Source organism: Haemorhous mexicanus, chromosome 21 (assembly GCF_027477595.1).
Source record: "Haemorhous mexicanus isolate bHaeMex1 chromosome 21, bHaeMex1.pri, whole genome shotgun sequence".
Lineage (NCBI taxonomy): Eukaryota > Metazoa > Chordata > Aves > Passeriformes > Fringillidae > Haemorhous > Haemorhous mexicanus.
This window is the reverse complement of record NC_082361.1, coordinates 11,134,887-11,161,412: the sequence shown is the minus strand read 5'-3', so window position 1 is coordinate 11,161,412 and position 26,526 is coordinate 11,134,887. Positions and strand designations below refer to the sequence as shown.

Here is a 26,526-nt window from a genome sequence, read left to right as displayed (position 1 = left end):
CCTGCCTAATGCAGTGACATGGGACAGTGGCAGGGCACTGCCACACACCATCACTTTGCTGGGTGCTGGGCCAGCTGGTGAACCTGTCCCTGCTGAACAGGTAGTGGGGGCAGGAAGAGCACAACCCACCTGCTTGGCTGCTGAAGTGGGTCTCCATGGAGCTGGGCTCAGGGCTGCTGAGGGCCTCCAGGTGCCGACGCAGTGACTCCAGCTCCTCCTCCAGTCCTGGATGCTGCGGGTCGAAGAGGCTGCTTTGCTCTACTGCCTCGCTGAGGTGTTCCAGAATCTGTGTCACCCTGGGAGAGCCCAACACCACCCTGGCTTCAGGGACAGAGGGATGGGGACACTTTCCCCAGAGCTCTGGGGGAAAGAGCCCCTCAGGTGCATGGGACAGCAGTCCTGTCTGAAATGGGGCACCACTGCCCTTGCCTGCACACTAAATCCAGGGTGCCAAGGTTCAGAGGAGAGCCCCAGCACCTCATGGTGTCTCCAAGAGCCACCTCTGTCCTCCTCCCAGCACTGAATACCTGGGAGCCCATAGGAGAACAGACTGAGGTGTCCCCTGCACCAAGGACGTGGTGATCTGCACCCAAGTAATTTTGGGGGATGCTAGCTTTTGCCTCAGCCCCAGGGTGGCAATTTCAGCGTGGAAAAAGGTGGGCTCTGTGTGGGAGCATGAGGGGTGGGAGAAGAAGTGCATGGTGAGGGCAAGACTCACGTGGAGTTGGAGTACTGCAGGAAGCCAAACTCATCACGCTGGCCATCAGGGCACAGGGACTGCATGACCGGCAGGATCCCGGCTGACGTGAGCGGGGCCGCCGTGTAGAAAGCTGGAGCCAGCAAGAGGGCAGAAGAGGCCAAGGAAAGTGCAGGCAGCAGGGAGGAGAGGCAAAGAGGCAGAGAGGGGGAAGGGACCACCAGAGAAACAGACACTCAGTTCAGAAAAGCACACACTGGGGTCTGTGAGCCCACAGGAGGCTGGCGGCCACAGTCAGAAGTCAGCAACCTTCCCACCAGGGCAGTCCTGGCTGGTGACTCTGTGGAGCTGCAGGCAGCTCCAGCACCCCTGGCTCCAGCCCTCTTGCCCCCACCCACTCTTCCCTGGGTGATGGCTCCCTTGTGCCCCATGACAATGCCAATTTCTGCCACTTGCCCCCAAGATGGCCACCAACCTCCTCCAGGCCCCCAGTTGTCCCTGTTAGTAGCCTCAGAGGCAGTGGTGGATCTCCAGTGGAAAAGAAGGACAAATACAACAGGGAAAATAGATTTGTCATCTGCAGCTCCCAGAGTCACAAGCCTCCCCCCAACCCAGCTGCCCCAATGTGCAGCAGCTGGAGGTAGGTGAAAATGGAGACACGGAGTGCGGAGATGGGAGAAACAAGAAGCACCAAAGGGCTGGCAAACCTTCCCCCCTCCGGTGTCACTGAGCCATCATCCCTGCTGGGACCCTCCCATGTCCTTCCCCAGGGCAGGGCAAGCCCAGAATGCCACTGCCCGATGGGGACCACAGGTTGTCATCAGACAGTGCCAGGCATGGACCCTGCCTTCCCCACCCTGCCAATGACTCTGTGGTTAGAGATAGGTCAGTGCTGTTAACAAGGCCACAATCGGTGGGCACTGGTGAAGATGGGCTTCTGTCAGGAACAAGGAACAGCTGCAGCATGGGGTAGGCCAGCAGCCTCTTGGGGTGGTGGAACCCACATTGGTGGCCACGCCATGGTTTGGTGACTAAGTCAGTGCATGGCATTTTGCTGGCCTTGAGGCTCTAGTGCCACATTCCAGCTTGTCCCAGCCATGAGAGGCCAAGACAGAGACCTGGTGGTGGTGGTGCCAGGGTGCATGAGGGGCCAAGACAGAGACCTGGTGGTGGTGCCGCCAGGGTGGGAGCCAGCCCTAACCCCTTGGTGACTGGGCAAGACTGGGTGACCACAGGCAACCACATGGGTGACAGGACCAAGCAGACTTTGCTCCAGGAGGCAGGCAAGAAGAAGGAGTAAGACAAGCCTCCACCTGGCTGGAGAGCCCTATACAGCCCAGGAGGCCGGGGACATGGCCACCAGTGACCCCAGCACCTGGGAACCCAGCACCATCAACCAAGGGGGTACACCATCATGACTGGTCAGACCCTGGGGAGGAGCAGGCAGGGGCCATACTATGCTGCCCGAGCTCATCTTCACCAGCTGTGGAGGAAGGCAAGGGGTTAAGAGAGGCATAGATTAGGCCAGAGTGAGTTATTTAAACCAAGCTCTTCCTCCCCAGACTATGAGGCCAGCACTGGTAAGGAAATGGGAGGAGGCGCCCACCCGTCCCAAAGACTTACAGACTGGTTCATGCAGTTGAGGCATGAATGGCAGGCGGGCAGGGGAAATGGTGGGAAAGAAAAAGAAAACATGAGCAAAAAAGAATGAAAAACCAAATGAAAAACCACACAACACAGATTGTATGTCAGCGCCTAAGCGGGAGGCCTGGCAACACCTGCTGCAGCCGGACAGTGCTGGCAGCTGGGCTCTCCCTCCCCAGGACACACTGAAACACAGGCTCAAACCATCATCACATGGTGTCACCACCAGTGCCCAGCATCTCCCCTGGCCCTGCTGTGCCATCTGTACCAGGGCACCCACCAAGGTGGGCATCAATGGGCCCTTGCGAGCTGACAGCTTCACTCCACTGCCTCCTCCCAGCTGCACAGCCCGCAGCCACCACGGCCCAGGCCAAAGCTCCAGCTGGAATTCTTCCAGAGCCCTTAGCTCCAGTCCCATCAGTTTATCATCCTGCCAGGCCTCTGAGCACACCAGGGCCAGGCATAGGGCTTTCTGTAAGTCACCTCCCCCCACACCACTGGGGAGCCTTTTTCAGAGCCACTCCAGCTGACCCTCGACTACTTAGGGGGACTGTGGCTGTTCCAGCACCATCCAGTTTACCCTTCCCCATGCAAAACGCCCATGCTGATGACAGCCACAGGCTGGTTGGTGCTGCAACTCCCAGGAGAGCCTCCCCAGGCTGGGACAGACTCTGCTACTTCCACGAGTCCTTGGCTGTAGCCCCTGCCCAGTGCAATGTCCCCCAAAAGGCCTCTCTAGGTTCCCCCTGCCCCCAGGCTGGAGCACCTCCCCAGGGCCTCAGGGTGCCTCCAACTGTGGGAGTGCCCCAAGCACCACTTTGCTGGGACCTACCTTCCTTCACAGGGATGGTGGGCTTCTTCTGCCGCAGCCCCAGGAGGATGAAGAAGAGCACCAGGGGGATGAAGATCTCGAAGGCCAGTACCCACTGGGGATGACACAGAGCAGAGGGAACAGGATGCTTAGGGACAGAACACAGCCACCTGGGCGAAGCACAGGCAGTACAAGGGCCCCCAGGCATTGGTGCAGTGCAACACTGTGTCCACATACTGCAAATGGCTGGTGGCTCTGTCACAGCTCAGCCAGTGGCAAACAGGTACCTGGGCATCCCACAACCTCCTGCCTGCACCACCCTGTCCAGAGCACTGCAGGACAGGGCAGGGTACGCAGAGGGGATGGACCCCTCCTCCAGCAGTGCAAACACGCTGCTGGGGCTTGAGCTCAGCCTCAAAGGTCCATCATAGCTGGAGCTGCCCAGGGAGAAGACCTCAAGTTCTGATGGCTAGTGCCCTAGCAGCATGATGGCACCTGTGCCACTGTTGGATCTCTGAGTCCAACAGCAGAGTTCAGTTCAGCCAGGCCTTGGCATCAGCTCCAGGTGCAACTGGGCCATCCTGGTACCTGTTCCATGCCCTCCCAAAAGGCTGCAAGGAATTTCCCCTGGCAGCATATGGTAAATAACAGCAAATCCCTAGGAATTCCTGGCCGCAGTGGCTCAGAAGTCCCAGCTAGGCTCTGTGCCCAGAGGCCCTGGGGATAGGGATCAGCATCTCCAGCTTTGGGCAGGAGCAAGCAGCCGGCACACTGCCAGCACAGCTGCTGCCACTTTGCACTGGAGTGCCCAGAAATGGCACAGCACCGCTGCCCAGCAGCAGGGAACCACTGCAGGTTCAGAAACTGAGGCACAGGGTGAGGTGAGCCAACTTCACCTCACTCCAGGGCCAGATTAGACCCAAGGCAGCTGCTGAGACCCTGAAACTGCTGCCACCCATGGGCATGGCAGAGCCCAGCTCCACTGCTGGGAAGGTGCTTTCTACACCACCCACACTGGCCTCCCAGTGACCAGTGCCAATGGGCAAGCCCATGGAGAGGCAAGAACGGACTTTAATTTGAAGGATGCAGCTGGAAACAGGTGACAGGGTCAGGCCCTGTGTCTCCAACATTACCTCCATGCTGCCTCACTCAGGGGCTGCCAACACTATGTTAAAAAAGTCAGAGCAGCCCCAAATGGCAGCAAGCAGAGGGAGCCCTGCACACAGGTCCCTGCCAGCAAATGGCCACAGTGCTACTTTTGTGGGATGAGCACAACTGCACCCATGGATGCTGCCCATGCTGCACTCACCATGCCAGAGTTCCTGGTTTTGGAGAGGAAGAAGAGCTGGAGGAGATGGAAAATGCCCCCAGGAGCAGTGCCTGAGAACTGTCATCTTTATGATAACACCAGTCCCAGGGACAGTCCCTGGTGTCACTGTTCCTGCACAAAGCAGGATAGCAGGGGACACCCTGACACACACTGCTGTCCCGTGGTCCCTGCCCCACCCCCTGCCTGTTTACCAGGCACACAACGGGGCCTCTGTGCCCAGGCACCGGGGGGACCATCCCCACACACCCATGCTGGCCTGTACCAGGCTCGTGTGGGGACTGTCCTTGGTGGCAACAGCTTGTTGGAATCTAATTGCTGTTATTTATTTTTTGACAGGGGTCATTGACTTTTGCTCATCTCCATCCCCAGAGATGTCCCTTGTCCCTACCCCTTGTCCCACATATCCCAGTGTCACAGCAGGCCGTCCCACACCTTTGGTACCCACAGTGGCATCGTGATGGGCAGACATGGTAGCTGATGGCTATCTACCAGGCTGCACCTCTAGGACTGACCCTGCCCCCCTGGTCCCCAGGGGCAGTGGCATGCAGCGGGGCCCAACGGAGCCTCAGACTTCCAGAGAGGCACCAGGCCAGGACACCTGCACAGTCTGGGCATGGTGGGGTCCCCACCTGCAGGTGCAAGACACTGGGGGACATTTGGGGATTGTGTGAGGAAGCAAGGAGGAAAGGCCAGGATGCAAGCAGATGAGAAGGAAATGCTCCCCAGTAGGTAGGAAAGGGCCAAGGAGAGGAGAAGAGAGGGGCCGGTGCCTGCCAGCAGCTGGCCATGAGTGCACCAGCTAGTCTGCCCTGCTCTGTCACCCATCCCCTGCCCCCCTCCTCTCTTGACGAGGGCACAGGTGCAGGACCGAGGGTGGGACACTGGTCCCAGGAGCCCTTGTACCAGGTGACAATGGCTGTGGGGCCAGGGACAGCTTCTGGGTGGTGGCATTCTCTTCTTCCACATCTCCTGCCACATGTTCATTTCAGCCTGGTTGTATGTGAGCAGATGAGGTCATAGGCGCTGTCCAGATTTGCACAAGTGCTGGGTGTCCACCTGCCACCCCACAGACAGTGGGGTAACTTGCCCTTGGCTGGAGTTCGGCCCTGCCCTTGGCTGGAGGCAGGGGTGGTGGGGTCCTGCCCAATTCCCCTAGCAGGGAGGCAGAGCTGGTTGGGTGCTACAGCAGGGTGCTGGCCCCTGGCAGAGGCACATGTCTTTCTGGGAGCATTGGGACACTGATTCAACACCTGTGCCCATCCTTTGCCACACTGTCAGATGGGAGCGAGAGGCTGCTAGGAGGCTGAGCAGGATGCAGCAGTGCCTGCTGTGACACACAGCTCCCACACAGCCAGGTCAAAAGGCCAGATAAGCACCATAGGACAGTGATGCAAACAGAGCAAACAGCCCGGCCCAGCATAATGGTGCCACCGTGCCCACCCTCCAGCCACCACTGGGACAGCTGGGAGATATGCTGGAGCCAGGGTCAGCACAGATATGGGTGTCAGGTCATGAACAACTGCACAACTCCCCTGGTGTCCGCAGGATGTGGCAGCACTCATGTCCCAGTAGCCCAGGGGGCAGTTCTCATGGGGACAGCCAGGCCAGGCAGAGGCAGCTCTTCCTGTCCAAGGCTGTCACCCAAAAGTCCACTCAGTTCTCTCCTGTGTGCCCCTAGCAATGCCTGACGCCCACAAGCCACAGCCTCCAGCCAGCATGGTGTGGGAGAGGGGCAGTCAGGGACTGGGCACCCCCATACTAAGACTCTTAAGCTGGCAACTCCAGTGACACCCCTGCTCCCCAAACCTGCCATGTCAGTCCCCCTGCCCATAGCCTGGCACCTGCAAGGGGGTTTATTGGCTCCAACACAGGTGAAGCAGCATCACACACAGCATCCAAAATCCCCAGAGGACAGGGCAGGGTCCGCCTGTCCTCCTCATGGGAGGAAGGAGCTGCTGCCTACTCCATGCCAGCCTCTCTACCCATGCCAGTGCTGCCCACAGTGCCAGCAGAAACTGGCAATAGGTGCTGGCCTGCAGGAACCCTGAGGGATTGGGCTCTCAAGTCCTGCAGGATTCAACTTTTCCAATAGCATTTTAAGGCTGCAGAAATACCTCTAAATTTTCATGGCCCAACACTTTAATCACTGTTAGATGCCCACATTTGCCCACAGCCAGAACATAAACGCAGGTAAAGCTGTGGTCACTGGGAAAGATGAGCTCGAGAGCTCTGGGGCAAAATAGGCCCCAAAACACATGAGGCTGTACCAAGCTGCCCAGCTCCAGTGGAAATCTGACCACTCAGGTGGGGCCTGAGAGATTTCCCTCAAGGCCACCTGCCCCACAGGCTCAGACAAGGCCAGATCCAGGGGCTGCCAACTCCCATCCTGCCAAGGCCTGGCCACCCTCACCTCTGCCTCTGGTCACTTCCAGTTATGCCCATCTGTTCCACTACCCCCTGCCTCCATCATGGACACATCCCCACCCCTGACAGCCCTGGCATGGCAGCCTGGGGTCCTGCCTTGGGGAGGCTGGAGGAGCAAGAAATTCCTGTCAACAACTCTCCTGAGCTGAGGACCCAGGAACACCCACCACGGTTCTCCCCATTCCTGCAGTGTCAGCCAGGCACCTGTGTGATGAGCCAAGAGGGCACATCATTGTCAGTGCCCTGTGCAAAGGCCACACAGCACTGGGACATGGTCACACTCCCACTGGCACAAGATGCCTGACCTGAGCACAGGGTCATGCCAGCAGCCAGTGTGGATGAAGGTGTTCCACAACGGGTGCACCCCGGCTGCCGCGCCAACAGGGACTCACAGAGACACTGCTGAGCCACCACACCCCTGCCAAACCCATGCTTCCCCTCCCTACACCTGCTGCAAACAAGGAGAGGGCAAAGAACACCCACAGCCAGGGCAGCACCCAACTGATTCCTGCTGCAGGATTCAGTACCAGCATCCTCCCAGCCCTGGCAGCAGGAGCTGGCAAGGCCACAGGCACAGGGTCCTAGGGACACTGCACCCCAGCAGAGGCAGTGTTACAGCCCCCCAGCACCTCAAATTTCAGCCTTTCATTTTCTGGCAGCATCAGTTTCCCCCCAGCTCTCTACCACCAGCCAGGGGGAAAGGACAGATCTGCCAGCTCCTGTGTGGAGAGTTTTCCACCTTCAGGACAAAGCACAGAAGGCACAGATCCTGCATGGAGCAGAAAAGCCACACTGCTATCAGCTCTCCCTATACCCCCTCCCTCATTCCAGGGCCCGTGCCACAGGGAGCCCCATCAGAGCGCTGCAGCACCAAAACAGCGTAGAACTGCTCCCACCATTCCCCCAAAAGAGCCTTGACCTACCCACCAACCTTTCCCCAGGACCAAGCAAACTGACAGCACACTTCCATTACTGAGAGCTCCAGCTGTAGCTGCCTGCCCATCCCAAATGAATGTGTACAAAGAGCCCCAGGGCAAGAGGGTGAACACCCTGAACTGTGCCTCTGGTGACTTTTGAGAAAGCACCTGCTAAATCTTACATCTAACATAGGTTTAAACCAGATACCAAAGTCATGGGAGAGCCCATCCTTTAACAATTCCTATCTGAGCAGACTCAAGGCACAGCCAGCAATCCCCAGGGCTGCTATGGGCACCCCCAAGGGACCCCACAGCCCGGGCTTCCCTCTGCCAAGAGCCACCGATGCTGTTCTGCTCAGACCTCCATCATCCCAGGGTTATGCTCTGGGAAGAATAAAGTCACGGCCAAAGCCCAGAGCAGTCCCTGGAACAGCTCAGCCACACTAGGCAAGGTCCAAAGCCACCATGGGCTGGGAACAAGGCCTTACAGAGGTGCCACTGACTAGGGACAGTGCCTGGCCATGCTATAGGTCTCCCTGCACCCACCATTCACCCATAAGTGGCCTGGCGAAGTCCTCACCTAAATAATGAATATTAATTATGAATAAATTAATAAAGTCTGCCTGTGAATATGAAAGTCTGTCTAAACTATGAATAAAGTCTGTCCCAAAACCATGGCTGTACCCTACTGCAATCCTGCTCCTGAACAGCCCCTGCTGCCAGGGACACCCCCAGGCCACCAACATTCATAGGCAGAACACAGAACTGCTCCAGTTTCCAAGTCCCAGCCCAGAGCCCTCAGTCAAACCTGAGGTCTTTGCTTCCCACCCTACCCTGCAGCACTGGGTTTGCTACTCCACCTATTGCCGGGAGGGGAACACATGGTGGCAAGGACTGACCCCAGGGGAGCACCTGCAGCAATAGGATGGACCAAAAGGCAGCTGCTGTGCCCACACTCCCTCTCTGCAGCTGGGAGAAGCCCAGCAACCCCCAACTCTGCCTGCCCCTGGGTGAACATCAGGGGCAGCAGCTGCTCCAGTCCCCCAGCCTCTGGCTGCTGCAGTAAGATCATCCCAGTGGGAGCTGGTTTCTCACAGTGAAACATCCATCTGCGGCTATTGCCAGGACAGACTCGCACTGGGGAACCCACCGCTGAGTGCCAGGCACAGCCACCAAACAGGGCCTGGCTCTGCCCTGGCCAGCCACCACTGGCAGCTCAGCCCAACACTACTCAGAGAGGGTAGAGCTCCTCACAGAGTGGGCAGGATAACGGCCCCTGTGCAGACCAGGGACACCACGTGACTCTGGGATTCACACACAGCAGTAGCACAAGGAAGGAGGTGATATACACAGGGCACGTGCATCCTCAGGGCACAGCTGTCCTAGGGACTGCATCAAATCCATCCAAGAGCACCCACAACACTGGGACCAGCTCTCGCTCTCGTCCTGGCTCATAGCTGGTCCCCTGCACTCATGGCATTGCTGGGTGGGCAAGGAGGGGCTGCTCCATACTCTGCCACCCTGCCTGAAGCAGTGGCACTCCAGCAACAGTCCATACACATGGAGGTGATGCCGCCTGGGCTCCTCATCCTCCTTCTCTGGCTACAGCTTCCTGTGCTGCATCCCCACGCTGCCCATGGGGCTGGTAGGGAGGGTCACGCAGAAAAGGGTCCCCAAAAACTGTGTGCACCCCCACTCTGTAACCCAATGGCCATGGAAGCCAAGGCCAGGTCAGCCAGTGTGTGCCAGGGCCCAGCTGTGCCAGGCTGCTCATCCTTGCAGGCAAGGGTCCGGCACAGCCCCTGCCGTGGCCACACAACTCTGCTCAGGGTAAAGAGGGGCGATGACTCAGCCAAATAGCATCATCCCCCTCATCCATTTTGGGGGCATCAGGGCTGTCAGTGCAGGGAAAGCTGCCCGCAGCGCCAGGCTCATCCCTGCTCCTGTCACAGGAGTCTCTGCTGCTCCAGTTACCCGGAAACGGGGTCTGGGGCTGGTGGCAGCCGGTGAGGAACAGCAGGATCGGGCCTGCGGGATAACTGGGAAGGGAAAAGAAAAGCGATGCCAGCTTGGGAGCAGCAGCTCGTTCCCCTCCCCCACCCGCTAAAAATAACCGGCTCCCTCGGGCCGCGCACCCACCCCCTGCCCACAGTGAAGGATCCCACGGGGGGCTGATGGATGACCACACACAGGGAGCCTGCGACAGGGTGGCAGCGGCCCCGAGGCCCCAGCACGGTCGATGCCATCTTGCCCCTTCTGCCAGCCCGGGAGGGACACACATCAGCCCCCCGGCCCCCAACCCCACGAAGCTGCCTTTTCTCCAGCCTACGGAAGATAGGCGGCTCCGACCCACATACGGACTGAGAACCTATTTATACCCGGCGGGTATCGGGGCTCGGGGAGCGATACACCCGGGGGGGCGACATCCAGCCCCCCTCCTCCTGCGGCCCCCGGGACCGGGCGGCCTCACGGACACGACAGTAAAGCGGGAGAGCCCCAACTGTTGCTGCCACACAGGGGCCTGGGGGCGCGCCGGGCCGGAGAATTCGTGCACGGGCGACCCGAGGCAGGCGGACACCGCCGGGCCGAAGGACTGGGGGGACCCTCCGGTACCACTTTCGCGCGGGGCCCGACCTCGCCTGTCGGGGCCGCAGGGTCCCCCCGCCCCCGCTCACCGGGCTGCGCCGCTTCAGTGTCACGTTCTTCCACAGCAGAAGATGGAGCTGATGCAGGAACCCCATGGTCGGGTCGGGCCGGCCCCGCCAAAGGGCCGCGCCGCGCTCAGCTCCGCGGTCACCCGCCGCCCACCACCATCCCCTCTCAGCCGGCGTCTACGGCTCGCCGTGGGTAGCGAGGAAGCGGAGCGGCCTCGGCCCAGGCCTGGCTCCGCCGCACCCGCCCCGACCCTGCGCAGCACCAGCACCACCCCCAGCCCGCGGCGGCCGCCCCTTAAAGGCTCCGCCGCACCCGCCCGCTCCGCTCGCGCGGCGGCCCCGGCACAGCGTGGCCCGGGACCGGCTCATCCCGGCAACAGTGGCCCCGGTGCTGACTGTGCAGAGCGGAGCTGCTGCCCCAGGGGCCGGGTAATCCTCGCTCCCCTCGAGCCACCGCCCTCCCGCCCCTCAGCCATACACAGGACACCTCCCGCGCTTCTGCCCCTGGTGCTCCCCCAGGACAGGAAGGACTAGCCCGTGGCTGCGGGACCCGTGTACCACGGTGCCACGGCTGTGCCTCCTCTTGCACGCTGCCCACCCTGCTCCTGCCTGACCGGTCCCACAGGCATGTGCTGGGGCGTCCACGGGTGTTTTTGGAAGGACCAACCTGGTGCCACATCTGTGTCCTGTCAGCTCTGAACCCAGGGCTGGATGCCCTCAGCAGTGACTGAACCAGGCCAGCTCTCCTCCTTAATCCCATTCACTCTTCTTCCATCCATCCTTTTTCCTGCCATTCATCCATCCTTCCTCTTATCCATATTTCCTTACATCTGTCCATCTATCCTCCCATCTGTCCTTCCTTCCTTCCATCCTTCCTTCCATCCTTCCTTCCATCTTTTCTTCTTTCTTTTCCTCCTTCCTGCCATCTTTTTCCATCTGGCCTTGCTTTCATCCATTCCCCCATCCTTCTTTCCCTTCCTCCCTTTTCCTCTTCCTCTGGTTCTCTCCATTTCCTACCTGTCCCTCCCTCTCCCTGCTCTCACTCAGCCTTCTCTCCCCCTCCCCTCTCCTTTCCTTCAGCTCTCTGTAACCATCTCATTCTCCATGCTCTTCGTGGGCCAAGTGTAGCCAGGAGCAGTGAATCCCTCTCTGGCCGTTCCAGCCTCAGTGGTGCTGCCAAGCGTGCCTGTGCTCAAGGCAGGCCCTTCGGCAGCTGCCCGGGGCTAACAAAAGCTCCCCTTGTCCAACACAAAGCAGCATTATTCCCCAAACTTCTGGGCAAAACACTGCTGAGGTGCAGGAGGACAAAGGATGCCTGGTGATGTGGTGGAGAGGCTCTATGTGGCCAGCTCCATGCTCTGGTGAGGGTGATTGGTTTGTGAGCATTGCTGGGTGCATGGGTAGGGCTACAGGCAGCAGAGATGCCCACAACTGAGGGGAGCTGAGCTTTTACTAGGTCCCTGGGGAAGGAGGGATGCATTCAACCTGGACTCCTTACAAAGAATTGTGCATGGTTTGCCCACAGCCCACACAAGAAGCATCTCCAAGCCCCTGTCCAAGCCCCTGTCCTGTCCCCCCATGTGGGAGGACCCATGGGTGGGTCAAAGCCCTGACCTGGGTCTCCAGCACCTTCCCTCCTGCTGCCCCTGGGTGGGTCTTGGGGAGCTTCACAGCTGCTCTTCTGTTTGGCATCGCCATGGAAACCCCAAGAAGCCAGAAAGAGACAGACCCAGCAGTGTACCACGGGGCAGCACAGTCCTGGAGACACTGTGGCAAAAATCCTCCAAGGACCCAGGGCCTGATGCCTAAGGCCCAACCCCTCCCTGTTCTAGAAGCTCCAAAGACCTTGTGGCCCATCTCCTCCATGGTCAAAAGGTCCTGAAGACTTGGGAACATGAGCCCTGAGCACCTCTCAAGGGACTTCCTTGTGGGGTGGCCAAGCTCCTGTCTCTGTATAAAGTCATCTGCAGATGGCAGTACCCACACACATACATCTCTCTGCTCTGTGTTGGTGCTGTCCTGCATTTCTGATGGTCTCATGGCCTAGCCTCTGGCCTTGATCTCTGCCTAACACACCCAGGCAGCACTGGTCCGGGCTCCCTGCCTGGCTCAGAGCCATGTCCCTTAGGCCACAGGGTCGGGGTGTTTGGATCCACTGGCTACAAGTCCTCCCAGGTCATTGTCCCTGCACACAGGCTGTCCTGGGGCAGCACCTGCACATGACAGCTATTAGGTACCAAGGAAAAGCTCCCTGCTCCTCTACCATCCTTCCTCAATGCCCTGTGGAAATGCTGTCTCCAGTGCTGTCCTCCATGGAGGGGAATGGCCCCAGCCCACGTGGCCCTGGGTTCTCAAGCTATGGGGCAGCAGTAGGATGATGCTGAATGCTCCAGCCTGGCAGGGACTACTGCCCACAGACAGCAAGGCTAGGGCAGGCAAGGCTCAGAATGGTGCCCTGGGAATGGACTGTAATATCTGTGCTCTCAATCATGCAGGGGAAGAAATGCAGAAAAGGAGTGAGAAAAGATGACAGGAAATGGACATGGTTGTGGAAGAAGAGCACCCTCCCTTGGGGCTGGAGTTGGCCTTTGAGGGTTCTTGGGGTGTCACTGAAACCACAGAGCCCTGCTATACTGTGGCATGGTGGCATGGCATTGTGCCCAACAGGGATCCCAAGAGGCTGGCAGCCAACAGGAATGAGAGTGCAGATCTCAAGGATACTGAAGCAGCCTGAGAACCCCCACGGAGCAGTTTGGAGCCCTGTTCCCAGCTCTGTGTGTGCCAAGGTGTAGGGCATACCCTTACCAGCTTCAGGAACAGTGCTGCACACCTTGATTCTCCTCTCCTTGCCTCTGCCTCAGTTTCCCCATCTCATTTTGCCTACCAGGGCTTTCATGACTTTTCAGACTTGGGTCCTGAACAGCAATGCTAGCAAAGGACAACACTGAGCCAGACAGGGAGCAGGGCAGAACTGGGGCAGGGACAGAGAAGGCAGATCTCCTTGTACACACTGCTGAGGCTCACATGTGCCTGCTTCCCCTTTTGCCAGGAAACATCCCGGACAGGACAGTGCCCAGAGCTTGATGGCACTTTAAGGCTGTTAGTTGATGGTTTCAGGATGAGTCAGTGGAAGTTGATATCCTGTTTGCAACTGAGCTGCAGGTGGCAGATGGGTGGCACCTCGTCAAGGCCGAGGGCACCTACCCAGCCATGGGGCACCAACCTTCTTCTGGGCCATGCACCCGCTATGGGGTGCCCATTTGGCCACAAGGTACCCACCCAGTCACAGGGCACCCACCCCCCAGCACAGTGCAGGGGAAGTGCTTGGAGCGGGGTGTGCCAGCTGACACGTGGGGCAGGAAGGACCTGCTGTGGGGCTGGGACAAGGCAAAACTGAAAAAAGAGGAAGCCCTCAAGTGCCCCAGCCCAGCAGCACCCAGGCAGACGAATCTGGCACCTCGCACACCTCCATCACAGTAAGTCTGAGTCCAACATTACTGACCACTGAGGGGAGAGGGGCTGAGAAATGGGGAGGCCCCTGCCACTGCTGGAGCAGGGGTTTTCCTTTCAGAGCATCCCCAAAATGGGGGCAACATCCTCAAAAGAGAAGCAACATTCTGCTGCTGGGGCAGAGACCTAGAGTGCTGATATGCAGTGCAGGGAGCCAGCAAAGCTTTCCCAGCCCTTTCTGCTTCCCATGCCAGATTTGTCTGGAGCTTAAACTTAGCTCATGCATTTTAGCAGGACAGATGGAGTGGGCCAAGGTGGGGAAGGGATATTTTGCAGCCAAGCTGCAGTGCTGCAGTGGGTGGAAAAGTAGGGCACTGCTTTCCAGGAGACCCCAATACTGGAGGCACTGGCTCAGCCCCAGCTGGCAGCAGGGTTCAGGCAGCCCACGTTTCCCGAGGTTTCCACAAAAGGAGAAACCACCTGTGGTGCTGAATGCTCTGAGCCCTGCAGTGGGACCAGCTCTCCAGAGGGGGCTTAAGCTGGTGGCTGGTCCCCAGTGCAGCCAACCATCTCCCTGTCCACCTCCGCCACTGCTCGGCTCCCAGCAGGGCTGCTGCTTAAACCACAGAAGCCCGAGGCAGGTAGATGGGTGCCCTGGCAGGGTGAGCATCCCACAGCTGGGGGGCCCATGTGCCTGCAAGCTGAGCCCCACCAGTGGCAGCCCCAAGTGCTGCACTGTCCTTCCTGCTCTCCCTGTCCTCCCTCCCCTCTGTGCTCACACAGTGGGGCACTGGCCATCTCTGACATCCTGACATCATAAAATATGAGTGTTTGGGCCCCAGCCTGCTGGGGCTCCTGATGCCCTTAGGGACTGGGGAGTGCACCCTGACCTGGGGAGGGCACCTAGAGCCTGGGAATTTCCTTGCCATTGTCACAGGAGAATGCTGGGGTGAGCAGGCACTTCTTGGGCAGGACACTGCCAAACTTGGCCCTCATCAGAGTTTTGGACTTCAGAGTCAGTCACCCCATTTTGCAGCTAAGGCGTCACCATGGGGCTATTCAGGTGGGACTGGGACATTCCCTCTTGTCCTTTGGTGCACAGCAGTGGCAAGGCTGGCTGCATATCAGGTTTGACCTATTCTGGGCAAAGCAAGAAGGACTGAGACTGTGATTGTGTGTCCAGTGGGAAAGCTGAGGCACAGAGCAAGCAAGGACTGCCTATAGTGGGGCCAGCCAGGCGGGGCAGAGTGGCACAGGTGGCTACTTCCCATCAACTCTGCACCTCCCAGCAGCATTTGTGCTCCCCCAAAGGTCACAAGGGACTACAAGAGCATGAACAAAGGCCACCCTGGAGCGACAGCACGTGCATGGGGAACTCTGGCACAGGGAAACGGAGGGTCCTGGGGTGATGCTGAGGCCTAGGCTTCATGAAGAAGCCCTTTCTCTGGCCCCTCTGGCCACAGTGCCTCCCCATCACCCCTTGTCCCTGGCAAGTTGAGCTGATGGTCCTCAGGGGCCTCTCCTCTCTCACAGGTGTCAGCTCTGTCACCCGATGAGGTGACAGTCAACCCACCAGCATGCCCTGGGCATTGCCGCTGCGATGGTCACCGTGGGGACGGCCTGGTGTGAAAGCCTTGGTCACTGCTGGGGTGTTTGTAACCACCCTCTGGAACGTGAGGTTCTTCCTCAACCCCTCCAAGGGCTCTGGAGAAGAGTTAAAACACAAGGAGCCATTGGTGATCCTAGTGTGGGAATGGCCCTCCAAGCAGGTCCCCAATGTCAGCAGAGATGTGTGCCATGAGCTGTACAGCATCACAGGCTGCCAGCTCACCACAGAGCGGCAGCTCCTGCACCAGGCCGATGTGGTGGTGTTCCCCCATTCCAGCCTCCAGCCTGGCCGGGACAAACTACCCAAGGAGAGGCTGCCAGGGCAGAACTGGGTATGGGTGTCCCTGGAGTCCCCCTCCAACACTAGAGCTCTAGCGGCATGGAACAAGACTTTCAACTGGGTGATGACCTACAGACAGGATTCGGACATCTTCATCCCCTATGGCAAGCTTGTTCCCAATAGGTCAGCCACTGTGAACATCCCAGCAAAGACCAGCTTGGTGTCCTGGGTTATCAGCAACTACCACAGGACTCAGAAAAGAGCTGAAGTCTACAAAAACCTCTCCAGGTACCTCCATGTGAATATATATGGGAAAGCGAACAACAAGCCCCTCTGCAAAGACTGCCTCTTGTCAACAATATCCAAGTCCAAGTTCTACCTGGCCTTTGAGAACTCCATCCACCGGGACTACATCACAGAGAAACTCTGGAGGAACTCACTGCTGGCCGGCACTGTGCCTGTGGTGCTGGGACCACCCAGGGCCAACTATGAGCAATTTGTTCCTGCAGACTCCTTCATCCATGTCAATGACTTTGGCTCCCTGGAGGAGCTGGCCACTTTCCTGAAGACCATGAACTCCAGTCGCTACCGGCAGTTCTTTGCCTGGCAGAGGAGGTTCAGTGTGAAACTCTACGCTGACTGGAGGGAGCGGATCTGCGCAATCTGTACGGCCTACCCCCACCTGCACCAAGGCCACATCTATCCTGACCTGCAGAGCTGGTTCAACTCCTAGTGTGTGCTGGGACCCTTGGGATGAATGCAGACAGGAGTGGGAGGTGGTGAGGCACCGACCTGCACACAGGATGTGAAGAAAGGACAAGAGTCCCCACTCTCCTCCTAACCCAGCCGTTGTCACACTGTGACTTCAAGCAACTCCCTATGACTTCACTTCTTGTGAAACAGGACTTATCACCCCAACCTAACCCTGAACACATTGCCAGGGTGCTGGCAGGACCAGAAGGTGCTTTGGAAATAAATGGCATAGTGCTGCTGAGGCTGTGCATGTGGTGTGGGCAGGGCAGGGGGATGGTGGGTGGTTCAGGGCTCCCCAACCTTCCCCTGTGATCCTCAATGTCTCCCCAGCACCGGCTGAGTACCAAAGTCATGGCAGCAGAGGCCCTGTGGTGACATTTGTGGCTGGGCTGGAGGAGCAGGCGGCAACCCAGGGGAATCCATTACCCCATGGCCAGGGAGGAAGGACAGCATCTGCTCCCCGTCTTCCTGGCAACACCCATTTCCTGTCCCTCACCCCTGAGCCATGGGTGCCACTGTGCCAGTGAGGAGCCACAGGACAGCGGATGCTCTCAGAACAATCTCAGTGCTGCCAGGCAGGCAGAGGGACACTGTGGTTTGTCACTCCCTCCCTGCTGTTACAGGAAGCTAGTGAGCTGACAGCCTCTGAAGGCTTGCACAACCCTGAAGCAAAGCCAATCTTGTGAGCAACTTGCACATGCACACATTGCACTGGGGAAACCCTGCACAGAGGGCACCCTGCACTACGGGCATCCCAAGTACCCTTCTGGGATCAGTGGTGCTGTCAGGGCTGAGTGCCAGGACAAGGGGTAAGACATCACTGCTCCATCCCTTGCTCTTTGCCCCTATACTCAGTGCCTTTAACTCCCTTGATGTAAACAATTCTTTTTTTGTCACAAGCTTCCTTTCCGGTTTTCTTCCCTGTGGCCCTGAAGTCACCAAACCCCATCTCTATCACCCTGCGAGCTACTGGGCTCCCAGGACTGGCAGCACTCAGAGTCAGCAGAGGGGACATCCCTTCCCTGGCACAGCCCTGGTGAGGTAGCAGCTGGATGGGCACACTGTGCTCTTCTGACTTCTGTGGCTTCCGATTTCCGCTTTATTTTCTGGGTCAACCAGAAGCGGAACAGGAGGGGCTGTGGGTGCCCACAGATGCTTGGTACTCATGGGCAGGGGGTGCCATGGTAGCAGAATGTGGGGGTCCCATGGTGGGCTGCAGCTCTTGTGTGGCTGCAGGCAGAAAACCAGATAGTGGAAATGTGGAGAGGAAACCTTTGGGAGATTATTATCTGTCTCATATTTCTGCTCCTGACCCTGCCAGCTTCCAGCACTCCTCAAGTGCCAGGCAGCACTGGACAGCAGCAACAGGGGGCAGTTTCCGATGGATGCCACACATGGCTGTGCCCCTACCCTGTGGGCAGGAAAGTAGGAGGCTCTGGGGAGCAAGCAGGGATGCAGGAGGGCACTGCCCCATAAGGCTGGAATCCAGCCCGGCCCAGCCCTTAGCAGGGTCCCAAGGTGCCCTGTGAGCAGCTGCCTTCCTTGCCCCCTATTCCAGGCAGCCCCAGAGAGCAAAGCCCCAGCTACCACCCATCAAGCTGAAAAATCAGGGCTCTCCAAGTTTCCCTACAGGCTTGGTAGGGGAAGGGGCCTTGAGAGAATGGATTGGGGGCAAGCCAACTGAGAGTGTGGTGGGAAAAAGTGAAGGGTCATCCCACAGACATCTCTGCTTCCACCAGCTCAGCTTTAAGTGCCCAATGGACCTGCACGGCTGGGTTATTACACTGCTTCCAACCTTCCCAGAAGCAGTTACAGCACACCAGCAGCTTGAACTGGGTGGAAGATGACCCCCTCGCTTCACTTTTGACCCCCTCTGCCTTGAGGGGCAACAGCTCTGACAAGTTGGTACCACTCCAGGGCCAAGCTGCCACCAGTTGTGGAGGGAGGCCAAGCTGCAGGCAGCCAAGAGCTGAATGTTGCTGATATGATAGAGACATGTCCACCCCCTTAGGGTGTTTTGCTCCAACCCTGCTGTTGCCCCTGCATGCAGCCAACCCTCAACTGCTGGGCTGCAGAAGCAGGGATGCGAGGAAGGCAAGGAAATGTTGAACTCATTCTTGCCTCAAAGAACTCTGAGGTTTATTTCACTGCCAGAGGGAATGTGATTAAGAACAAAAAATATAAAAATCATTATTAACTACAGCAGGCTGGAAGGCATGGGGTGCTAGCAGCATGGATAGGGTAATGTAGGTTGCCTGGGCTGGGCCCTCCAGGAAAATGGTGGTCTCTGGGCAGCTGGGCTGGGAGACAGCAGCTGGAGAGCAGGGGGGGACTGGGGGTGATGCTGGGCACAAAGCACTGGGGAGGGAACCCCCATCCCAAACAAGCCTTATCAGCTGCTCCGCAGAGCAGAGAAGCTCTATTGTGCCACAGGGTGAGGCGTGGTGGGGGGCTCACATTCCCCCCTTGCCCCAGCCCTTGGTTCATCCGGCCGCCCAGGAGGGTGGGCAGAGCCACGAGAGCCATTGGCTCTGGGCATGGCACCCCAGCCCTTCTCTACATGACAGGGCGGAAGGAGACACCTGGGAAACTAGATCACTACAAAAATTTTTGATTTTTAAAAACTACAACCAAAAACCTTAAAAAAAAAAAAAAATCACCACCTCCCCCCACCCTTCCCAAAATCTAAAATTTTTTTTTCTGCATCCTGCAGGAGAGCGGCTGGGCTGGGGCCAGGCACGAGCTCAAGAGCACTGGGCACATGTGGCTTCAGAGGGTGCAGTGGGGCAGGAGGAGCTGGCCCCAGGGGAGGTTGGGGGGGGTCCCCAATGCTGCTGGGACCAGTAAGCTCACATAACGGGGAAGGACTGGGAGCATCTGCAGAGAGCAGGCACTGTCCCTGGGTCAGGCTCTCAGCCCCTCACACCCCAAAAGCCGCACATATCAGCCCAGAGAGCAGAAGCAGGGCTATGCCTGTGTGAGCCAAAGGCAAGGGGGGCTGCCTCAGAGCACCAGCCCACCTGCAGTGAGCCCACAGCCCCTGGTTCAGTGGCTGCTGTTACTCATGGAGAGCCCAGGCTGCAGCGCTTGTGGGAACATCTCAGCTTTGTGGAAGGTCGGCATGTAGACAGGAGGGGAGGGTGCCAGGCTGTAGCCCTGGGACGTCACTGGGATGGGCAGAGTGGAGGGCACCAGGGGCTGGTTCATGTCATACATCATCCCCTCTGCCTCGTTGCCATAGGGCAGCAGCAACCGTTTGCCTTTCTGACGCCGGTTGCAGAACCAGACCCGGACCACCTGTGGGAAGGGAGACAGAGAAGGATGAGGGGGTGACCCAGGCACACCACGTGGGTGACAAGGAGACCCTTCTGCTGGTAGCATCTCCACAGCACCCCAACCTGCCAGTATAGCCCCCTCCCTGTCACAACTCCTTGCTAGGCTCAGCTCAAACAAACTTCAGCCATGACCATTTTCCCACTGCTTCCAGAGTTGAGAGATGACAAAAATAGCAAATGTTAAATAGGAAAGAAGATAACAAATCAAAAGAAAGGCTGCTCTCCAAAGGCTGGTAGCATAGCCAGATGAAGCCAGTATGCAAACCTGGGCATTGTTAGTGGGTTGTGGTTTGTCTCTTCTGATGAATTTCCATTTCAGAAGAAAAGCATTGTAACTATCCATGTGGGTTCTTGGGATCAAAACTCAACTTCTTCGGAGATGAAGTAGTATCAAAGGATTACTTTTATCAGATTACTTTCACATAGTTATGTACATATACACAAACACAGATGCCTGTACCTAGGTCTGGGAATTATTTTTGTCTCTCTGAAGTTTTAAATGTTTAATCTGTGAACAAAAGTCTTCTCTGGAACCAAGTGGGTTTTTTTTTCATATTGATGAGCCATATATATACTGTCTGGCACAGCTAAAGGGCAGTTTTTTACATCTCTTCGTGTGTATTTCATTTTTCCTCTGAGCTGAAGTACCAAACTGTCAGGTTGGTACTGCTCAGGAGCTGGAAGGTTGGTACTGCTCAGGAGCTGGAATCGTTAGGGCACCCATCCTCCCCACCCTCCCAACCTACATCTTTATCCAGGTTGAGGTCCTCAGCAATCTGAGAGATCTCCTGGGGACTGGGCTTCACACACTTGCGGAAGAAGCTCTCCAGTGTCCCTTTAACGTTGGTCTCGATGCTGGTCCTGCGTTTTCTCTTCCGGGCTTGGGCTAGTACTTGCTCTGCATTGCACATCTGGGAACGAGAGAGGGAATATGTTTTGTTACCAGGTGGAAGAGTCTCCACCAGGCTTGGAACACATGTGTAGCTGGCTGCAGAGCTTGGGGCACAGATTGTGTCCCTGTGACTCTCCACTGAGCATCATTCCTGTGCTGTGGAGAGGAGCACTCCACTGTGACTGGAGCCATTCCCAGTGTCCCAACACTGCCAGCAGTGAGGCTAGACACATCTTTCTGCATCCTCCCCCAGGTTCCCCAGGGAGCTCAAGTCTATCTGAGATTCCAGCAGAACCTAGCTACTCAAAATGGGAGCTGTCACAACCACAACATATCTCCAGGGGGATTGGGCTTCCTCCCCCAGCCTGACAGAAGGTGATACCCAGTGGTTTGCCCTCAAGCCAGACTTAAGCCATGCAGCAAAAGGTGGTGCTGTGACACAAGATGCCTTCTGTTCCCCTCTTCTCTCCCTGAAAGCACATGGGAGAGGGAGGAGAATCTGTGGCTCAGGGCTTGCAGGTACCTGTCTCCCAGCCCCCTCAGCCCTGCACCTCTTGCATGTTGTCCGTGTTCTCCGCCTCATTGAGCCAGCGCTGCAGCAGCGGCTTTAGCTTGCACATGTTCTTGAAGCTGAGCTGGAGCGCTTCAAAGCGACAGATGGTTGTCTGGCTGAACATCTTCCCTGCAGGGCCAAGGCAGGCAAGGCATTACACACCACACAGCTTCCCTCGCAGGCAGCATCCCAGGATCACCACCCCCAAGCTTGCCCTGTTCCTTGGTCACCATGAAAGGCATTCTTCCCTGTTCTTTCACCACGGATTTAAAGCCCTGATATACGTCTCAATAAGCAACTGTAGCTATTTTAAACCAATTCCTTATGAGCTCGAAGCTTCTCACCTCAGACCTGGAGATATCCCTCTAGGAGCCCCGGCAGGGGACTGGAGATTGATACCTCCTTTGCAGGTCGTTAAGGAGCAGAAATCATTATCTCAAGTGATTTCAAATCCCTCGCGGGCCTCTCCCTTCCCACCGGCTGTGGGGTAACACCATGGGTCTTTCCTCCCCCCCCACACCCGACCCCTCACCGTAGAGGGTGCCCAGCGCCAGTCCCACGTCAGCCTGGGTGAAGCCCAGCATGATGCGCTTGTGCTTGAGGTCCTTGGCGAACTGCTCCAGCTCTCCTGAGGTTGGCGCATCCTGGCAAGGGCAGAAAGACACTAAGAAGGGACACCTCGTGCCCAGGGTCTGTTGGGGTCCCCGAAGGACAGCGGCAGAAGAGGGCTCGGCTGAGCCCACGAGCACTGACACCGACCAGGCTCACAGAGGACCCACCCCGACCATACACACTGGTCTGCTCGACCCAATATGGCGCGGCGGCGGCTAAGGGTAGCACAAGGGCACCAAGAGCTCCTGCTCTGCCCCAACACGCCTTGGAAATGGTTCCCTTTGTCCTCTGGCTCGCGCCCCCTTGACCTGACCCTCTAGAGGCAGCACCAATGATCACATTGGCCTAGTCTCACGTTTGCCCGATTTTACTTCCCCACAGCTCTCGGGCTCTGAGGCAGCCCCTCACCAGTCTCTCTCCCGCCTGCGTCTGGAGCAGGGAAAAGACTCCCGTGAAGAGAGAGAAAAGCGCCCCTGAGCCGCGTTAAATTAAAGCACCTCTTTGCTACCAGCCGGCTATTTCGTTCTGGCAAGCAGCTACCCAGGCGCTTCCCACCTTCCTGCCGCGCAGCCTGTAGCCTCTACGGGGTCATTATGAAGCTTTTTACTCATTTAAAAAGTTTTCAGCGGTGTTTCGGGTTCTTCAGTAGTTTTTCCTGTCAGCGGGCCACGGCTATTAAGTTTCTGGCGTATAATCGGCACCGGTAAACTCAAGAGCATCCCTCCCATGCAGGAGGGATGCCGTCCCAGAACACCGTCCCGCAGATAGAAAATGCCATTCATGTCCACTTCCCACCCAGAGCGGCCGGTTGCGGACCGAGGACACACACGCATAGATTGTGGCGTGGGACCTCCCACAGCTCTGACCCACTGGCGGTAGTGCGAATACTCCCCAACACCGACAGGGACGAGTCCCCGGCATCGGCCGCCGCTTGTCTCCCCGGGGCAGGATCGTGATACGTCAACACTGAAAATATTAAAAATTAGCCCAAACCACAAATTTAGTCGTGCCGGGAATCAGCCCTGCTGCCCCCGTCTTCCTCCCGCGTTCATCTCCGGGCTGTCTCTGCCCCAGAAAACTTTAGTGCCTGTGGAACGGCGGCCGGGGACGCAGCCGACCGAAGGGGACTGAGGGGGCTGGCCAGGAGCCCTCGGTGACCTCGCAAGCGCTGCCCCGAGTGTCACGCCGGAGCCGACCTTCGACATCGCTACCCGGGACGGCCCCGATGCATCGCGTACGGGAAGCTGCTCTCCCGAGTTCCTAAAACTCCCCACCTTACCCCAAAGCAGCCTCCCCAAGGCTCTCCCCGTGCGGAGAGTCGGACACATGCGGGACGAGCCCCAGCGCTGGGTCAGGGCTTCTCCCGGGGGCACCCGACGGCGGGCCCCGACTGGTGGCACCGGCAGGTCTCGGCGGTAAACGAGAGCAGTCGGGCAGCTCCTGCCGACGGGGCGGTGAGCCGCGGCTCCATACGGGAAGGAAAGCCCCAGGGGCACACCGTGTGCAGACGGCGGGAGCGGGATGGGCAGCCCGGCCCGTCCCGTCGGGTCTCACCTCCTCACCGCTGTCGCTGGAGTGTCCGCCCTCGCTGGCGGCGCCGCTGGAGCTGCCGCTGCTGCCCAGCCCCGACGGGCCGCCGGAGCCCGGCTGCAGCGCGGAGGGGCAGAGCTGGGGGCCAGGGAAGGCAGGGGCAGCCGGGCCAGGGAAGGGCGGCCCGGGCAGGGCGGCGGGGCCGGCGGGCGCGGGGCCGGCCCAGGGCGGGGGCGGCCAGGCCGGGCCGCAGCAAGCGGCGGCGCGGGGCTCGGGCTCGGGCTGGCTGCAGGGCCGGCCCGGGCGCACCTCCACCTTGGCGGGCGGCGCGGGGGCGGGCGGGGGCAGCCAGGCGCGGGCCGGCGGCGGGTCGCGGGCGGGCTCGGGCTCGGCGGTGGCGGCGAAGGGGAAGAAGAGCGGCTGAGCGGGCGCTCCGTCGAAGCTGCCGCGGGGGAAGGGAGGTCCGGCGTCGGTCAGAAGGCCGAAGGGGGCGGCCGGCAGCCCCCCGTCCGGGCTGAACATGCTGCCCGCTGCCCTAGGGCTCCATGCGGGGGCTGCCGGCCGCTGCCTCCCTACTGGGGCGCCGCTGGGGCCTCTGAGAGCGGCGGAGCCGGGCCGGGCCGGATGGAGATGGGCCCCGGCCCCATTGGACCCCGCATCGGTGGGTCGGGCGTGAACTTGATCCCCCAGGGGGGCGGGGGGCACGGAGGTGCTATGGGAGGAGGCTGCCCCGGCCTGCACCCAGCGCCGGTGGGGAGGTGGACGGGGCGGCCCCGATGGGCCTGGGAGGGGGAGGACACCGATCTTGCCGCGGGGCCTCCCACCCCTCCAGTCCCGGGGGACTCGAGGACACCCACGTCCCTCGCAGCCCCTCCGGCCCCACGCTGTTCGGGGGGCACCGCGCCAGTGTTAGGACAGCAGCAGCCACGGGGTCGTCCCACCTGGGAACCCCCAGCGCTGCGGAGTCTAGACAAGAAACGGGATGGCTTTGGGGACCTATTGGAGGCATGAACCGAAGCCAGGGGCTGGTGTGAGGACAGCCCATCCAGCTGTGGCAGCCACTTGTCCCTAGTACAGAGGACAAGCTGTGAGATGCCGGTGTAATCCTGCAGCAGCAGGGGTGCTCCTGGTCTTGACCATAACCTCTTGCCCCTCTTAATCCCTGGTCTTCTTGACTGAACCTTAGCTCCTTGGGGAGCATGGCTCAGTCAAGGAGAGAGAGAGCTGAGGCTCCCGAGGCCCCTTACAGTCTCACCATTCCTCTCCTCTTTCTCACTCTGCAGAGAAGGGTTGTGGCTTGGAGGAACGTGTCTGTCCCTGGGGCCTCAGAGCTCAGAGTGTGCTGCTGGGGAAGGAATTGCAACCCCAACTACTGTGTCCATTGGCTCCACACTGAAGCACACTCCATATTTTCTCTATCTTAAAGACTTTCCCTTCACACTGCAGTTCACAATGGGCTTTCACCAGGGCTGGCTCAGCTCCAGTCATTTCCCCTTTCCTTCCCTCCTGGCTCAGCACCGCGAACCTTCCCGATCCTGACACTGCTAGAGCCTCTGCTTGGCTCTGCCCGATGCCACTTCCTGCATACAGGCAGGTACCAACAGCATGGGCATCCCCTGACCTCAGCTGGAGCAAGGCGAGGAGTGCTCTTTCTGCCAGCACGCCGTGATCCCAGCCAGAGCAAGGCAGGGAGTGATCCCGCTGCCGACACTGCTGCCTGTTTATTAACCCAGATTACTGGGAGCTGCTGCCGTCTCGCACTGAAGATATGGCCAGGAGATAGGCTGGAGCAGCCTCCCCCGCGGCGGGATGGGAATGGGGCTGTGGGCGGGGAAACTTGGGGAAGGTGCTAGATGCTGTTTATGAAGCACTTGCTTTGGTTGCTGAGGCGGCTGGAACCCGGGGACCGGCACTCGACGAGTGATGCCCTGGGACAGGCACGCAAGGGCTGGCAGACAGAGACTCATGCCCACAGCTGGCATCCAGGGACTGGCATCTAGAGACTGGTATCCACAATGCCAGCAGCAGCCCGTGGCCCAGCACATGGCACTGCTGCATGTCAGGGGAAGTGGAACAGCTAAGCCTCCTGATGATATTGCTCTTAGGAAAAAAATGGCCCGATGGATGAGCTGAAATTAAAGTCTGCTCCTGACACCTGGTGGGACAAGTACCAGGCTGCCCATCCTGGTTGTGCCAGACTGCTCCAGGAGGGAGGGACGCCCCAGGAAAATGAACTAAGGATCCAAAACCCTGTTAGTGGGGACATGGGCAGCCCTGAGTGAGCGCTGTGGCTTCTGGACCTCCGTGGTCCCATGCCCAGAGCGCTGAAGCACCTTCCCCAGCAGGGGCTGGATTCAGTCTGCCAAGGGACTACCTTTACCGTGCTGCTGAGGATGCTGAACCCAGTGCTGTGCGGGCAGACCTGCCCACTGCCTGCTATGCTGCTGCCTGCCCCACTGCCAGCGGGCAGAGGAAATCTCTCTGCGGGACCCCGATGGCAGCCATCAGCCCTGCTCCTCCCGAGCTCCTGCTGCGGCCCAGGGTTTCAGAGGCTCCTTAGCTAGGCAGTAACTCCCTTTCCCTTTGATTTATTGTTCCCGGGCTTGACCCCCTCCTCCAGTCAACCTACTTTTTCTCTCCATCCCCCCGGGAAGCCTCCCAGGCCCCCCTCCCCCCCTTCACCTCTCCTTACCACCCCCCCACCCCCCCCCCACCCCGGGCCTCAAACGCATTCCTTCTCCTTTCTTATACAGACGGAGGGGAAGGGAGACGTTGACTTTGAACCGGCCCCTTTGTAGGCACGGGGGCCCATTGTGGCAGTGATGGTTTTAGCTGGGGGATGTGGAAGGAGTCAGTGGGGTTTCTCAATGTGTGCCCCCCCCCATACATTTCAATGATTTTGGGTGATTTGGGAGGGCAGGAGGTGGGGACTGTGTGAGGTTATTGTGTAAGACCATCGAGTACCAGTGACCACATCTCTTCTGCCTGCTCCAGAGGAAATGGATAGATGCATCCTTCCATCAGCCCATATCTGGA

The 26,526-nt window shown here is 58.7% G+C and overlaps 3 protein-coding genes across 10 annotated transcripts in view; 1 reads left to right on the top strand and 2 right to left on the bottom strand.

Annotated features, from left to right (window-relative positions):
* Positions 1–10,622, bottom strand: part of ABCA2 (ATP binding cassette subfamily A member 2) — a 34,327-nt gene extending 23,705 nt beyond the window's left edge. For 5 of the 7 annotated variants that reach the window (XM_059865548.1, XM_059865552.1, XM_059865553.1 and 2 more), the window contains exons 1-4: positions 10,499–10,622; positions 3,174–3,267; positions 719–830; positions 130–296 (exon numbers count right to left, since the gene is read on the bottom strand). In XM_059865548.1, coding sequence (XP_059721531.1) covers positions 130–296; positions 719–830; positions 3,174–3,267; positions 10,499–10,564 — 439 coding nt within the window. In that variant the 5' untranslated portion in view covers positions 10,565–10,622. Of the gene's footprint in view, positions 1–129; positions 297–718; positions 2,324–3,173; positions 3,268–10,498 lie in introns of those variants that run through there. The other 2 variants (XM_059865550.1, XM_059865555.1) reach the window with 2 other exon arrangements.
* Positions 10,623–13,681: 3,059 nt separating this feature from the next.
* FUT7 (fucosyltransferase 7) lies at positions 13,682–16,809 on the top strand. Of its 2 annotated transcripts, none has more exons than XM_059865228.1 (2): positions 13,682–13,953; positions 15,441–16,809. In XM_059865228.1, the coding sequence occupies exon 2, from the start codon at positions 15,505–15,507 to the stop codon at positions 16,546–16,548; it is 1,044 nt and encodes a 347-aa protein (XP_059721211.1). In that variant the 5' UTR covers positions 13,682–13,953; positions 15,441–15,504; the 3' UTR covers positions 16,549–16,809. The 2 variants fall into 2 exon arrangements, with proteins under 2 accessions (XP_059721211.1, XP_059721210.1); XM_059865227.1 differs by having other exon boundaries at positions 13,683–13,953; positions 15,461–16,809.
* A 1,888-nt stretch (positions 16,810–18,697) lies between these two features.
* Positions 18,698–24,012, bottom strand: LOC132337001 (POU domain, class 5, transcription factor 3-like). The gene is made up of 5 exons (XM_059865073.1): positions 23,515–24,012; positions 21,881–21,992; positions 21,347–21,477; positions 20,650–20,814; positions 18,698–19,865 (listed from the first exon to the last, which is right to left on the bottom strand). The coding sequence occupies exons 1-5, from the start codon at positions 24,010–24,012 to the stop codon at positions 19,614–19,616; spliced, it is 1,158 nt and encodes a 385-aa protein (XP_059721056.1). The 3' UTR covers positions 18,698–19,613.
* Positions 24,013–26,526: the final 2,514 nt, after the last annotated feature.